At 48.6% G+C, this 13,831-nt stretch overlaps 1 protein-coding gene across 1 annotated transcript in view; it reads left to right on the forward strand.

Annotated features, from left to right (window-relative positions):
• The window catches only part of ITFG1 (integrin alpha FG-GAP repeat containing 1), a 101,549-nt gene that overhangs the window by 29,011 nt on the left and 58,707 nt on the right, over positions 1 to 13,831 (forward strand). Inside the window, exons 7-8 of the mRNA XM_073554993.1 lie at positions 9,213 to 9,274; positions 13,494 to 13,578. Of these exons, the coding sequence (XP_073411094.1) occupies positions 9,213 to 9,274; positions 13,494 to 13,578 (147 nt within the window). The remainder of the gene's footprint in view (positions 1 to 9,212; positions 9,275 to 13,493; positions 13,579 to 13,831) is intronic.

Consider the following 13,831-nt stretch of genomic DNA (forward strand, 5'->3'; position numbering starts at 1 on the left):
AAGTATTATAGTAGTTATAGTCTTGTACATAGGGGGCAGTATTATAGTAGTTATATTCTTGTACTGTACATAGGAGCAGTATTATAGTAGTTATATTCTTGTACATAGGAGCAGTATTATAGTAGTTATATTCTTGTACATAGGGGGCGGTATTATAGTAGTTATATTCTTGTACATAGGGGTAGTATTATAGTATTTATATTCTTGTACATAGGGGGCAGTATTATAGTAGTTATATTCTTGTACATAGGAGCAGTATTATAGTAGTTATACTCTTGTACATAGGGGCAGTATTATAGTAGTTATATTCTTGTACATAGGAACAGTATTATAGTAGTTATATTCTTGTACATAGGGGGCAGTATTATAGTAGTTATAATCTTGTACATAGGGGGCAGTATTATAGTAGTTATAATCTTGTACATAGGGGTAGTATTATAGTAGTTATATTCTTGTACATAGGAGCAGTATTATAGTAGTTATATTCTTGTACATAGGAGCAGTATTATAGTAGTTATATTCTTGTACATAGGGGCAGTATTATAGTAGTTATATTCTTGTACATAGGGGCAGTATTATATTCTTGTACATAGGAGCAGTATTATAGTAGTTATATTCTTGTACATAGGGGCAGTATTATAGTAGTTATATTCTTGTACATAGGAGCAGTATTATAGTAGTTATATTCTTGTACATAGGAGCAGTATTATAGTAGTTATATTCTTGTACATAGGGGCAGTATTATTGTAGTTATATTCTTGTACATAGGAAGCAGTATTATAGTCGTTATATTCTTGTTCATAGGGGGCAGTATTATTGTTGTTGTTTCTGTAAATTTTTTGCTTTATTTGATTATTTTTTATATTTATATTTAATTTAGTAACCCGATAATCATAATTCCGTATTTTATGCCGCTGTTTACTAGGAATATTAACCCTTAATGGTAGTGTCGGCATTGTTGTACCATTAGCCATCATCTCCCTCGTTGCTCCTTGTTCCTCTGGGCATGAATGAGTTAATGAGACTTTTTCATCCTTTTATTGTAATTTGCTCCTTGCTCGGCGTCTCGCTAGAGGATTTCCCCGAGATATGTGCGGGGAATCTATAATAAGGGCTAAAGGCTTCTTGTTCATACAAAACAGCTATTGACCAAATAGCCGGCGCCGAGCACTGATCGCGGGGCCTCGGCTTCCCAGCATGGACCTTTGACATTCACCGGAAAGGTCAAACCAGTCATTGCCGCGCGAGGGGCGAGTAATGTGCTCGCTATAAATAGTATTTCTTATGGACGCGCCGGACTCTTCCAAGCTGCACGCGATGCGATTCTAGAAGGTTCATTAACCTGCAAGTCAGACAGAAGTTAGGGAGCATCGATTAGGTGGCAGGGCAGGGGTTAAACGGGGATTACAGCGATCATCCTCGTAATCCCGTTAAGTATCACCTGCTTTATGGCGCTGCGCTGGGAGACTGTGCGGTAATCTGGTCCTGATCTGTGTACTGTTCCCTGTAAATTGGATCCGTATTTAGCCCCCGACCTGACTCCTCGCTTCTCTACACGTAGAAGGGGACATCCAGGAATCGGAAAAGATATTAGTCCCCTAATAAATCCCACATCCTTCTGTTTGGTCGACTTCATTGCCGATGCCCTACCGGCTCACCTGACTGCTGCAGCCAATCAGTGCCTTTTGCATTCTCGGGCCATATGCGCAAGAATATATGGTGAGGCCAGTGATTGTCTGCAGCGGTCTTGTATGTATGTGTACTACTTAATGCAAAGGCTAGTGATTGGCTGCAGTGCTGAGACTAGCTGCTCCAGGCTTGTGCTGTATGTGCATGCCTTAGTGCGGAGACCGGTGATTGATGGCAGTGGCCTTTTGTCATATAGCCAAACATTAGTGAGTAGGCTAGTGATTGGCTGCAGTGGTCATTTGCCATATATGCAAGCTTTAGTGCGAAGACCATTGATTGGCTGTAGTACGGTAGTATTGTGCTATACGTGCAAGAATTTGTGCTGAGATTGATGATTGACTGCAGTGGTCTAGAGCTGTATATACAAGCATTTTTGCTGAGACCAATGATTGTCTGCAGTGGTAGTGTGCTGGAGATGCAGGAATTGGTGCTGAAGACTGGTGATTGGCTGCAGTGGTTTACTGCTGTACATACAAGAATTGGTGTCGTGACCTTTGATTGGTTGCCGCTGCAAGCATTAGTGCCAAGGTCAGTGACTGGCTGCAGTGGTCTTTTGCCATATATGCCATATATGCAAGCGGCACTGCTGAAGCCAGTAATTGACTGCAGTGGTGTGGTGTCATTTATGCAAGCCTCACTGCTGAGGCCAGTGATTGGCTGCAGTGTTCTCGTGCCATATTTGTTCAGTGCCAAAGTTAGTGACTCTGCAGTTTTCTCTTACCATAAATGAGGATCAGCGCTTAGGCCGGTGATTGACTGAAGTGGTCTTGTTCTGTACATGCATTAGTGCTAAAACCCATGATTGTTTGCAGCGGTCACTCCATCTACATCTGACATTAATGTCACAGCTGCAGGAATCCTTTCCGTTATTTTTATTAAATATTTTGCCATCTTGCTCTTTTTTCAGTCGCTCACATTGTGTTCTGTTTACCCTCTAAGGAGATGTCTCTTCTTTTGTTTCTCCTGGGCCCTGTATTGTTCAACATCTTTATCAACGATTTAGATTAAGGAATTGAGGGTAAACTGATTAAATTTGCTGATGACACAAAGCTAGGAGGGATAGCTAATACTAGAGAAGAGAGAGGGAGGATTCAAAAAGATTTAAATAAACTGGAGAAGTGGGCAGCAACTAACAGAATGGTTTTTAACAGGGAGAAATGCAAAGTACTACATCTGGGCAATAAAAATGAAAAAAGCATATACAGAATGGGAGGAATAGGGCTAAGTGACAGCACATGTGAAAAAGACTTGGGTATACTAATAGATCACAGACTGAATATGAGTCAACAGTGTGATGCAGCAGCAAAAAAGGCAAATGCAATTCTAGGATGTATTAACAGAAGCATGCAGTCTAGATCACGTGAAGTCATTATTTCCCTCTACTCCTCTTTGGTCAGACCTCATCTGGAATATTGTGTCCAGTTTTGGGCACCACATTTTAAAAAAGACATCAACAAACTGGAGCAAGTTCAGAAAAGAGCGACCAGAATGGTGACCGGTCTGCAAACCCTGTCTTATGAGGAAAGGTTGCAGGATTTGGGAATGTTTAGTTTGCAAAAGAGAAGACTGAGAGGAGACTTAATAGTTGTCTACAAATATCTAAAGGGCTGTCACATTGTAGAAGGATCAACTTTATTCTCATTTGCACAAGGAAAGACTAAAAGCAATGGGATGAAACTGAATGGGAGGAGACACAGATTAGATATTAGAAAAAACTTTTTGACAGAGTGATCAATGAGTGGAACAGGCTGCCACGAGAAGTGGTGAGTTCTCCTTCAATAGAAGTCTTCAAACGGAGGCTAGAAAGACATCTGGGATGATTTAGCGAATCCTACTTTGAGCAGGGGGATGGCCCAGGAGGTCCCTTCCAACTCTACGACTCTATGAAAGGGGTGTTATATATGTGATACCTAAAGGTGTCCTCTAACGCTTCTGAGGAAGTAGACGGCTCATCCTGCTGTCAGCAGAAGTGGACACTAGGGTGACCGCAAAAAATCGATGTCGGAATTTTGTCCGTCTGGACCCCACAAAACGATTCCCCTTTCCAGATATTGAGATAGCCAAAATTTCAGCTCGATCAAACGACGTTAACCCGTGCCGCTCGTCGCTCAAAGTTTGAAAAAATCCAAATTGAGGTATTTTAAGATTTAGGTATTTTGCATAGTCTGTTAGACTATAAAGAATGTGACAACAACATTGCAGAAATAGCCCTGACCAAATTTTCGAACCATTTGTGGTATTTGAATGCAGAGTTGGTGGGATTATCGTTTTTTGATCCCACCATTACAGACAATGAAAAGTTGTTAATGGCTAATAAATTGCTCAGTAGCACAGATGAACCATCAGAGCACGCTAGGGTTGTAAATCCAAAAGTTAGGAAAGAAAAATTAAAAGAGGTAGGAAGTAACCGACTTTAACGACCTTCTGACAAAAGATGAAGAACAAAAGCAATATGTCCTGCAAGTTGTAAGCAAATGCCGAGCATTATATTCTGACGTTTCAAAAACTACTTTAACAAAAGCTCTAGAATAGATTAGATAACTATGTAAAATTATCAACTCATGTAGGTTAGCGTGCTCTGATGGTTCATCTGTGCTACTGAGCAATTTATTAGCCATTAACAACTTTTCATTGTCTGTAATGGTGGGATCAAAAAACGATAATCCCACCAACTCTGCATTCAAATACCACAAATGGTTCGAAAATTTGGTCAGGGCTATTTCTGCAATGTTGTTGTCACATTCTTTATAGTCTAACAGACTATGCAAAATACCTAAATCTTAAAATAGCTCAATTTGGATTTTTTTCAAACTTTGAGCAACGAGCGGCACGGGTTAACGTCGTTTGATCGAGCTGAAATTTTGGCTATCTCAATATCTGGAAAGGGGAATCATTTTGTGGGGTCCAGATGAACAAGATTCCGACATTTTTTCCCCCCCATATGAGTTCCGGTCACCCTAGTGGACACAGATGCATCCGATGCGGACAGCGCTCCGTGAGCTGGACAGGTCTGCAGCAGCTGCGGCTTTGCTGCAATGTATCAGTACAGATCGGTGGATTGTCTGTATCTGCTGCGGCCTGAGAATGGAAACCGTGTCCCATTAACTGACAGCAAGCAGAGATCTTGAGAATGGCGAGGGACTGGGACTGTAGATCCGAGGATGGAAGGTTTCTGATATTTTGCACCTTGTTTGGTATCTAATCTTAAAGCCACAGATGACATTTACTCGGAGCTGGGTTATTTTCTTTTTTATGCGCTGATTTTCCAGATGTCTTGTTATTTCGGTGCTCGCACGTTTACCCTAAGCCATGTAGGAAAATATCTATACGTGGCTTTACACGAGTGCCCGCAGAGCTCCCTGTACTGTTATAGGGTTATTACGGATTTACACTGGCTTACGTGGCTATAGGATAAGCCGGACTGAAGGTCCATGCAGCTGCCTATGATAATCCTTATAGAAGCCCTGCAGCTGGGACTCCTATTACCACCGTACGTATATGTGATGACGGCACGGCGGCAGATGTCTCCTGCGTCACTCACATTTATTTTTCTGTGCATTTAATCTCATGAAATTCTTCGTTTTTTTTCTGCGCTGTTAGTTTTTACCACTAGATGGCGCTTTAGCGCTTAGCGCTGCTCAAGGATGGGCTCAATTTAAACAGCACTTCATGTGGCCAAGCCTGGTACTGCAAGTAAAATATCTTTGATATTGATGATGGCACCCCCCGCTGCTGAGCTTTTACCTTGTGCTGTGGCCGCAGGAACTTCACAGGGTAGGCAGGAGAAGAGTACAGCGCTGTACATTGTGTAGTGGCTGATTCCAGGCACTGCAGCTGAACTCCTATTGAAATGAATGGGATCTGAGCTGCAGTACCTGAAATCAGCCACTGCTTAGATGTTCTGGCCGTGGCCAAGTGTAAGCCGATCGATGATGGTGTCGGACTCCCACAATATGGCATAGTCTTCAGTATGTGAGCCCTGGACATCCCCCTTTAACTAAGAATTCTTTACATTTAAAGTGCATATATAAACATCCCCTTTATCTTGCGTGTATGTTTTTTATAATGTGAAGCACAGTGATTTCTCGTCTTTCCGGGCCGCAGCGCGTTGCTTATGTTTGATAAGTCATTAGGAGTCCTCCGCTGCCACATATGTCAGTGTCCATCCTGCCGGAGATCTGCGGCACAGTGTCGCTCTTTTTTCCGCTCCGGGCTGAATTGTACGGAGCACAGTGAAGGCTGCGCTGCTCGTCTCCTCTGCGGCCAGCCATTGCCAGTAATTAGCGTGCTGAGAGCTGCTTTTCTCTCCCAATTATGTGCGGAGCCGGAGCAGCCGCACCGCGAGGACAAGTGCAGGGACAATACTCAGCGGCCGCTGCGGCTTATCCATTACTTGCCCGCTCTGCAGGGTGACCGCGGTGCCTCTCTCATTTAGTGAATGAGGCCGCAAGGAAAATTGGGATTCTAGTTTGTTTATTTTTTTCTGAATTACACCTCTGTCCTCTGTGATTGGGGTCAGCTGCAAAATCATTTACAGGGAGAGTGTTTCTGTGAGAAGGCAGCCATATTTTCCTGATTTCATGCAGCGTCTTTAAATTACCCTTTTGGTCTGTGCAAATGTGACAGTTGTTTAGGCCCCACCTCCTCCATGGTGGCCCCAGCTGCTCACTGGGGCCCCCACCTTCTCCATGGTGGCCCCAGCTGCTCACTGTGGCCCCCCCTCCCCCCCCCCCCCCATGGCGGCCCCAGCTGCTCACTGTGGCCTCACCTCATTCATGATGGCCCCAGCTGCTCACTGTGGCCCTACCTCCCCCCAAGGTGGCACCACCTCTTCATGGTGGCCCCAGCTGCTCACTGCGGCCCCATCTCCCCTATGGTGGCCCCAGATGCTCACTGCGGCATTACGGCCCCATCTCCCCTATGGTGGCCCCAGCTGCTCACTGCGGCCCTATCTCCCTTATGGTGGCCCCAGCTGCTCATTGCGGCCCCATCTCCCCTATGGTGGCCCCAGCTGCTCACTGTGGCCCCATCTCCCCTATGGTGGCCCCAGCTGCTCACTGTGGCCCCATCTCCCCTATGGTGGCCCCAGCTGCTCACTGTGGCCCCATCTCCCCTATGGTGGCCCCAGCTGCTCACTGTGGCCCCATCTCCCCTCTGGTGGCCCCAGCTGCTCACTGTGTCCCCAGCTGCTCACTGTGGCCCCATCTCCCCTCTGGTAGCCCCAGCTGCTCACTGCAGACCACCTTTTCATGGTGGCCCCAGCTGCTCACTGTGGCCCCATCTCCCCTATGGTGGCCCCAGCTGCTCACTGTGGCCCCATCTCCCCTATGGTGGCCCCAGCTGCTCACTGTGGCCCCATCTCCCCTCTGGTGGCCCCAGCTGCTCACTGTGGCCCCAGCTGCTCACTGTGGCCCCATCTCCCCTCTGGTAGCCCCAGCTGCTCACTGCAGACCACCTTTTCATGGTGGCCCCAGCTGCTCACTGTTGCCCCATCTCCCCTGTGGTGGCCCCAGCTGCTCACTGCGCCCCACCTCTTCATGGCGGCCCCACCTCCCCTATGGTGGCCCCAGCTGCTTACTGCGCCCAACCTCCCCATGGTGGCCCCAGCTACTCACTGCGCCCCACTTCCTCCATGGCGGCCCCAGCTCCCCTATGGTGGCCCCAGCTGCTCACTGCACCCCCACCTCCCCATGGTATCCCCAGCTGCTAACTGTGGCCCCACCTCCCCCATGGCTGCCCGACCTCTTCTTGGCGTTCCCACCTAATCTCCCACAATGCAGCACAGTGGAGCCTGCTCTTTACTGAATATAGGGAGGGAATGAGCGCATCTGAGGTTTTCTTCTTTCAGTCAGGTAATTACGGCGTTTTGAGTGCAGCTTTGGATGTGACTAGAGGATAAGGCGAGATTGATCGGCCGGTCTGTAGTGATCTCTGCTAATTTGATGAGATTAGTGCTCCCCCCATCCTGAACATGGCGACTGCCGTTGCCAGTGTTTGTTGTCAGCGGTGAGACTGATTGGCGCGGTTGTGCGCGGCTCCGTCGTCACATTGCGGATTGCCAGCTGGTGCAGCAGATTTCAGTGACAAGATGAGAACTTCTCAATATTTGATGTCTTATCCATTCAGTGCAATAACAAAATGAAATCATCAGCGCTCGGGTGGTGCGCGGCGCCAGCTGTCTGCTCGTTAGCATTTGCGTAGCTTGGAGGGGGCCACGTGCCAGCCTATTCTTCTCCCCCCAATTGCCGCACGAGCGGGATGCGGATATTGTGCATGTAGCAGGATCATCGCTGTCCGGATAATCGGCAGCACGTGGCGCCATTATCCAGTGCCTGACAACCGATCTGGCCGCCATGACACCACCTGGGTTGTCACTCAGCCTCCCTGACTTCACCCAGACGCCTCTTCTAACCTCTCTCCAGTCTAATTTATCAGTCTGCGAGAGCTGTGTGACCGCCCCTTTAAGCGCTAGAAAAACAGCCATATCGGTATCCCCGGTCCGTAGTGACGCCAGTGTTTCAGCCGAGTCCTTCTCCAATCAGACGGGCAGACCCGTAATCATCAGGGTGTCAGTCGGAGGCCTGGCCATGATCGTAACCCACTACCAAAATTGTATCACCCGCCGAAGATGAGTCTTATGGCGTGCCCCTTTAATTAACGATAATTCAAGGTCAAACCAAACCTTAAAGGGCCACTCTGCCGCCCCGTTATTCAGGTCATTGCCATTCTGGAGTTTTGGGAGAAGCGTGACGCGATGTAGCGGACCGTTCCCCTCCCCCTTGTATTTTATATGATAATTTGCGCTTTGATGGGAAGTTTTCTCCGCTCCAAATTCTCATTAATATTGGTCTTTTTGAAGCCTTCACGCGCCGTCTCCTTAATCCTCAGGATGAGAGACGTATTAATAATCCCACGGAACCTCTTATCACCACGTTACGTGTGGGCGCTGTTGTGCCGCCATTGTGGTGCGGAGCGCCCCCCATCGTGAGGCGGCGGCAGCTTCTCGTTCATTGCCTCCTGGTATAATTATGTCGCGCCCATGTAGCAGAGCCGAGTGTGACTCTTCGGTTTACTGCGGATGCGGAGCGCTTGTTTCCGGCCGATGATCTTCTGCCTGACATTTCCAAATGTCAGGTGCCAACGCGGAGTTAACTTTTTTGGTACATTTAATAAAACGTTCCCTGTGAGGTATTGAATCCGATGACAAAAGCGGCTGACCCCCGTTATCTGCGGGCGCCGCCGCTGAAAAGGGCAGCTCGTCCCGCTGTGAAATACCCAGACAAGCGGCGTGCGCTATATACCGCCATGATGTCGTCTGCTGGCGGAGAATCGTATTTTCGCGCTGTGGGCGGCTGCGAGGCTAATACATGGCCTGTGTGATCAGCCTGAGCCTCCTGGTTCATGAATACAATTCCAGAACAGAAAGACTGACACGAAGGCAGAGGAGGAACGAGTCACTGGGGACTTGTGACCTGCGAGGGGTTTGTTGCTTTGTTTTTAAGATTATTTTTTTCCTCCTCCAGATTTGTTCCTCACGACTCTGACAGACGACAGCAGCATTCAGTTTGAGACTTGGGAGAATCAGGTAAGAAAGAGGCCTAATAAGATCCTACTAGTACACCACAGCTGCTGCAGAACCTCATAATACACCACAGCTGCTGCAGAACCTCATAATACCCCACAGCTGCTGCAGAACGTCATAATACCCCACAGCTGCTGCAGAACCTCATAATACCCCACAGCTGCTGCAGAACCTCATAATTCCCCACAGCTGCTGCAGAGCCTCATAATACACCTCGGCTGCTGCAGAACCTTATAATACACCACAGCCGCTGCAGAACCTCATAATACCCCACAGCTGCTGCAGAACCTCATAATACACCACAGCTGCTGCAGAACCTCATAATACCCCACAGCTGCTGCAGAACGTCATAATACCCCACAGCTGCTGCAGAACCTCATAATACCCCACAGCTGCTGCAGAACCTCATAATTTCCCACAGCTGCTGCAGAGCCTCATAATACACCTCGGCTGCTGCAGAACCTTATAATACACCACAGCCGCTGCATAACCTCATAATACCCCACAGCTGCTGCAGAGCCTCATAATACACCACAGCTGCTGCAGAACCTTATAATACCCCACAGCTGCTGTAGAACGTCATAATACCGCACAGCTGCTGCAGATCCTCATAATTCCCCACAGCTGCTGCAGAGCCTCATAATACACCTCGGCTGCTGCAGAACCTCAATAATACCCCACAGCTGCTGCAAAACCTCATAATGCACCACAGCTGCTGCAGAACCTCATAATACCCCACAGCTGCTGCAGAACCTCATAATGCACCTTAGCTGCTGCAGAACCTCAATAATACCCCACAGCTGCTGCAAACCTCATAATGCACCACAGCTGCTGCAGAACCTCATAATACCCCACAGCTGCTGCAGAACCTCAATAATACCCCACAGCTGCTGCAACACCTCATAATGCACCACAGCTCCTGCAGAACCTCATAATACACCTTAGCTGCTGCAGAACCTCAATAATACCCCACAGCTGCTGCAAAACCTCATAATGCACCACAGCTGCTGCAGAACCTCATAATACCCCACAGCTGCTGTAGAACCTCATAATACCCCACAGCTGCTGCAGAACCTCATAATACACCTTAGCTGCTGCAGAACCTCAATAATACCTCACAGCTGCTGCAAAACCTCATAATGCACCACAGCTGCTGCAGGACCTCATAATACACCTTAGCTGCTGCAGAACCTCAATAATTCCTCACAGCTGCTGCAAAACCTCATAATGCACCACAGCTGCTGCAGAACCTCATAATACCCCACAACTGCTGCAGAACCTCATAATACCCCACAGCTGCTGCAGAACCTCATAATACACCTTAGCTGCTGCAGAACCTCAATAATACCCCACAGCTGCTGCAAAATCTCATAATGCACCACAGCTGCTGCAAAACCTCATAATGCACCACAGCTGCTGCAGAACCTCATAATACACCACAGCTGCTGCAAAACTCATAATGCACCACAGCTGCTGAAGAACCTCATAATGCACCACAGCTGCTGCAGAACCTCATAGTGCATCACAGCTGCTGCAGAACGTCATAATGCAAAAATAAAAATAAGAAAAAGCTACTGACCAAGAACTGGGATCACCACAATAAGTCACAAAAATATCAAAAAATTTTATTTAATGTCAAATAGACCAAGACACAATTAAAAACATTAAAAAGTCACTCAATGACAATATACCTATAAGGTTAATGATATAACCCATAAAGGTTCCCCTATAACTGGTGGTGGTTGGTCAGTAGCTTTGACTTATTGTGGTGATCCCAGTTCTTGGTCAGTAGCTCTTTCTTATTTTTATTTTTCCAGTTTCTTATACTGACTATTGGTGTATCCCCGTGTTTATTGTTGGTGGTGCCCTCCCCATCTCTAGTAGAACGTCATAATGCACCGCAGCTGCTGCAGAACCTCATAATACACCTCAATTGCTGCAAAACTTCATAACACACCTCGGCTGCTGCAGAACCTCATAATGCACCACAGCTGTTGAAGACCCTCCTAATACACCTCAGCTGCTGCAGAACCTCATAATGCACCACAGCTGTTAAAGAACCTCCTACTACAGCTTAACTGCTACAGAATCTCATGCACCTCAGCTGCTGCAGAACCTCATAGTACAACACAGCTGCTGCAGAACCTCATAATACACCTCAGCTGCTGCAGAAATCCCTAATGCACCATGACTGCTGCAGAACCTCATAATACAACACAGCTGCTGCAGAACCACTTAGTGGACACCTCAGCTGCTGCAGAACCAGTTGGTGGAAATCACAGCTGCTGCAGAACTTCCTAGTTCTGCAGCAGCCTCACGCTAATGTCTGAGATCCGCAGGAAAGTCAGAACCCTCCATCGTAATTTTCATTTTTAAAGTCGTGTTTTTGAACCATTTTTTCTTTTCTTGTGATTCGGGAGCAGCGGTTAATCTTCGCCATCCTCCGCCACTGTCTGACTGACAATGAGGCCATCCGTCTGCCCTAATGTCAATGGTAACTGGGGCCCCGCTGCGACGTCGGCTGTTGCGAGAGCTCCACGTGCTGCTTCTGCCGGCGCTTGGCTCTGTGAACACGCGGCGCTTCATCAGGACAAGCCTTAAGGCCGAGCGGATTTTTTATTCTTAAAGCTGCGGCATCAATTGTTCTGTCGCTATCTGCTGCACATTCCCTGGATGATTCTTCTGATTGCGCGCACATTAATCAGCACATACGGGGACGTGTAAGACTGAAGTGAGCTGATTACATAACGCTTCTATCGCTGCGCCGCGTAGTAATCTCCCATCAGAGGCGGTTCTTATCCGAGGAGCTGGGAGTGACGCTGCTACCGACCGGCACATAGGGAGTTAAAGACTGGGAGCACAAAATCTAGCATATACACTTTGCTCCTCCGTTGCACACAAGAGGGTGCCAGCGAGGAGGGCGCGGAACCACACTGTGGGGCTCTCACCTGTCATAGGGTCCTCCATGAGCGTCTACCCTGCTCTCTAATTAAAGGGTCTGCACATCACACACCCATTAGACAAGTATGGGGAAATTTTTTTAAAGAATTTAAGAGCCATCACTGACACGGATGAGGGCCGCTGCAGGTGGTGGGACTCGATGGAGTGGTGCTGCGAATGGTGGGACTCCGAGAAGGGGAGTTGCGGATGGTGGGACTTGGAGGAGGGGCGTTGCGGATGGTAGGATTCGAAGAAAGGATGGTGGGACTCGGAGGACGGGAATTGTGGTTGGTAGGATTCAGAGAAGGGGTACTAGGGATGGTGGGACTCAGAGGACGGGTACTGTGGATGGTGGGACTCGGAGGAGGGGTACTTTGGCTGGTGGGACTAGGAGGAGGGGCACTCCGGATGTTGGGGCTAGGAGGAAGAGCGCTGTGAATAGTGGGACTTGGTGGAGTGCTGCGGATAGTGGTACTCGGAGGAGGGGCACTACTGATGGTGTGGCTGGGAGGAGGGGCACTGCGGATGGGAGGACTCGGGGGAGGGGTGTTGCGGATGATGGGACTCGGAGAAGGGGCATTGTGGATGTTGGGGCTCAGAGGAAGGGTTCTGCAGATGGTGGGACTCGGAGGAGGGGAGTTGCAGATGGTGGGACTCGGAGGAAGGGCTTTGTGGATGATGGCACTCGGAGGAGGGGCGTTGCGTATAGCGGGTCTCTGCGGTGGGTGCTGTGGTTGGTGGGACTGGGAGGAGGGGTGCAGCAGATGGTGGGACTCGGACGAAGGGTGCTGCGGATGGTGGGACTAGGAAGAGGGGCTTTGCAGATGGTGGAACTCGGAGGAGGGGCGTTGCGGATGTTGGGACTCGGGGGTGGGTTCTGCGGCTGGTGGGACTAGAAGAGGGGTGCTGCGGATGGTGGGTCTCGTAGGGGGGGTGCTACAGATGGTGTGACTAGGAGGAGGGGTGCTGCGGCTGGCGGGACTCGGAGGAAGGGTGCTGCAGATGGTGGGAATTGGAGGAGGGGTGTTGCGAATGGTGGGACTCGGAGGAGAGGCGCTGCAGTTGGTGGGACTCGGAGAAGGGGCGCTGCAGATGGTGGGACTTATAGAAGTGGTTACAGGCATCAGGGGGCTTGGTGGAGTGGTAGAGGGCATAAGGGCTGTTGGGCATAAAGGGGTGCGGAGGTCTTTCAGGAGGGGCACTAGGAGAGGAAGCCCCCCTAGAATGGAATATTATCTCATCTTCCGTCTTCTAATATTTTGTTTCATCTCCTTTTTCTAAGGGTGGAAATTTCTCCGCTGCCACATCCACTGTCCCGAAGCCGAAGGACGCCAGGATCGTGGGACAGTCCGTTTTTGCTGATTTTGGTAGGTGGAGCCCAATACTTTTTGCTGAAAATATCACAGGCCCGTGTATGAGAAAGTAAGATGAAAGACAAACAATCAAAGACAAGTAGGAGAAAAGAGGAGGTGTCGGGAGTGGAGATGCGAGAAGCAAAATCTTCAGGGTCACCTATAATTGAGCTGCCACACTTAATAACCGCTACGCTGATCCCATGAACTAGCAATCCGTGTAGAAACACTGCCGGGTACCAACAATTTCCGGAACCAGTGGGATTGT

Source organism: Dendrobates tinctorius, unplaced genomic scaffold (assembly GCF_039654945.1).
Source record: "Dendrobates tinctorius isolate UK_male_01 unplaced genomic scaffold, ASM3965494v1 ptg000214l, whole genome shotgun sequence".
Classification (NCBI taxonomy): domain Eukaryota; kingdom Metazoa; phylum Chordata; class Amphibia; order Anura; family Dendrobatidae; genus Dendrobates; species Dendrobates tinctorius.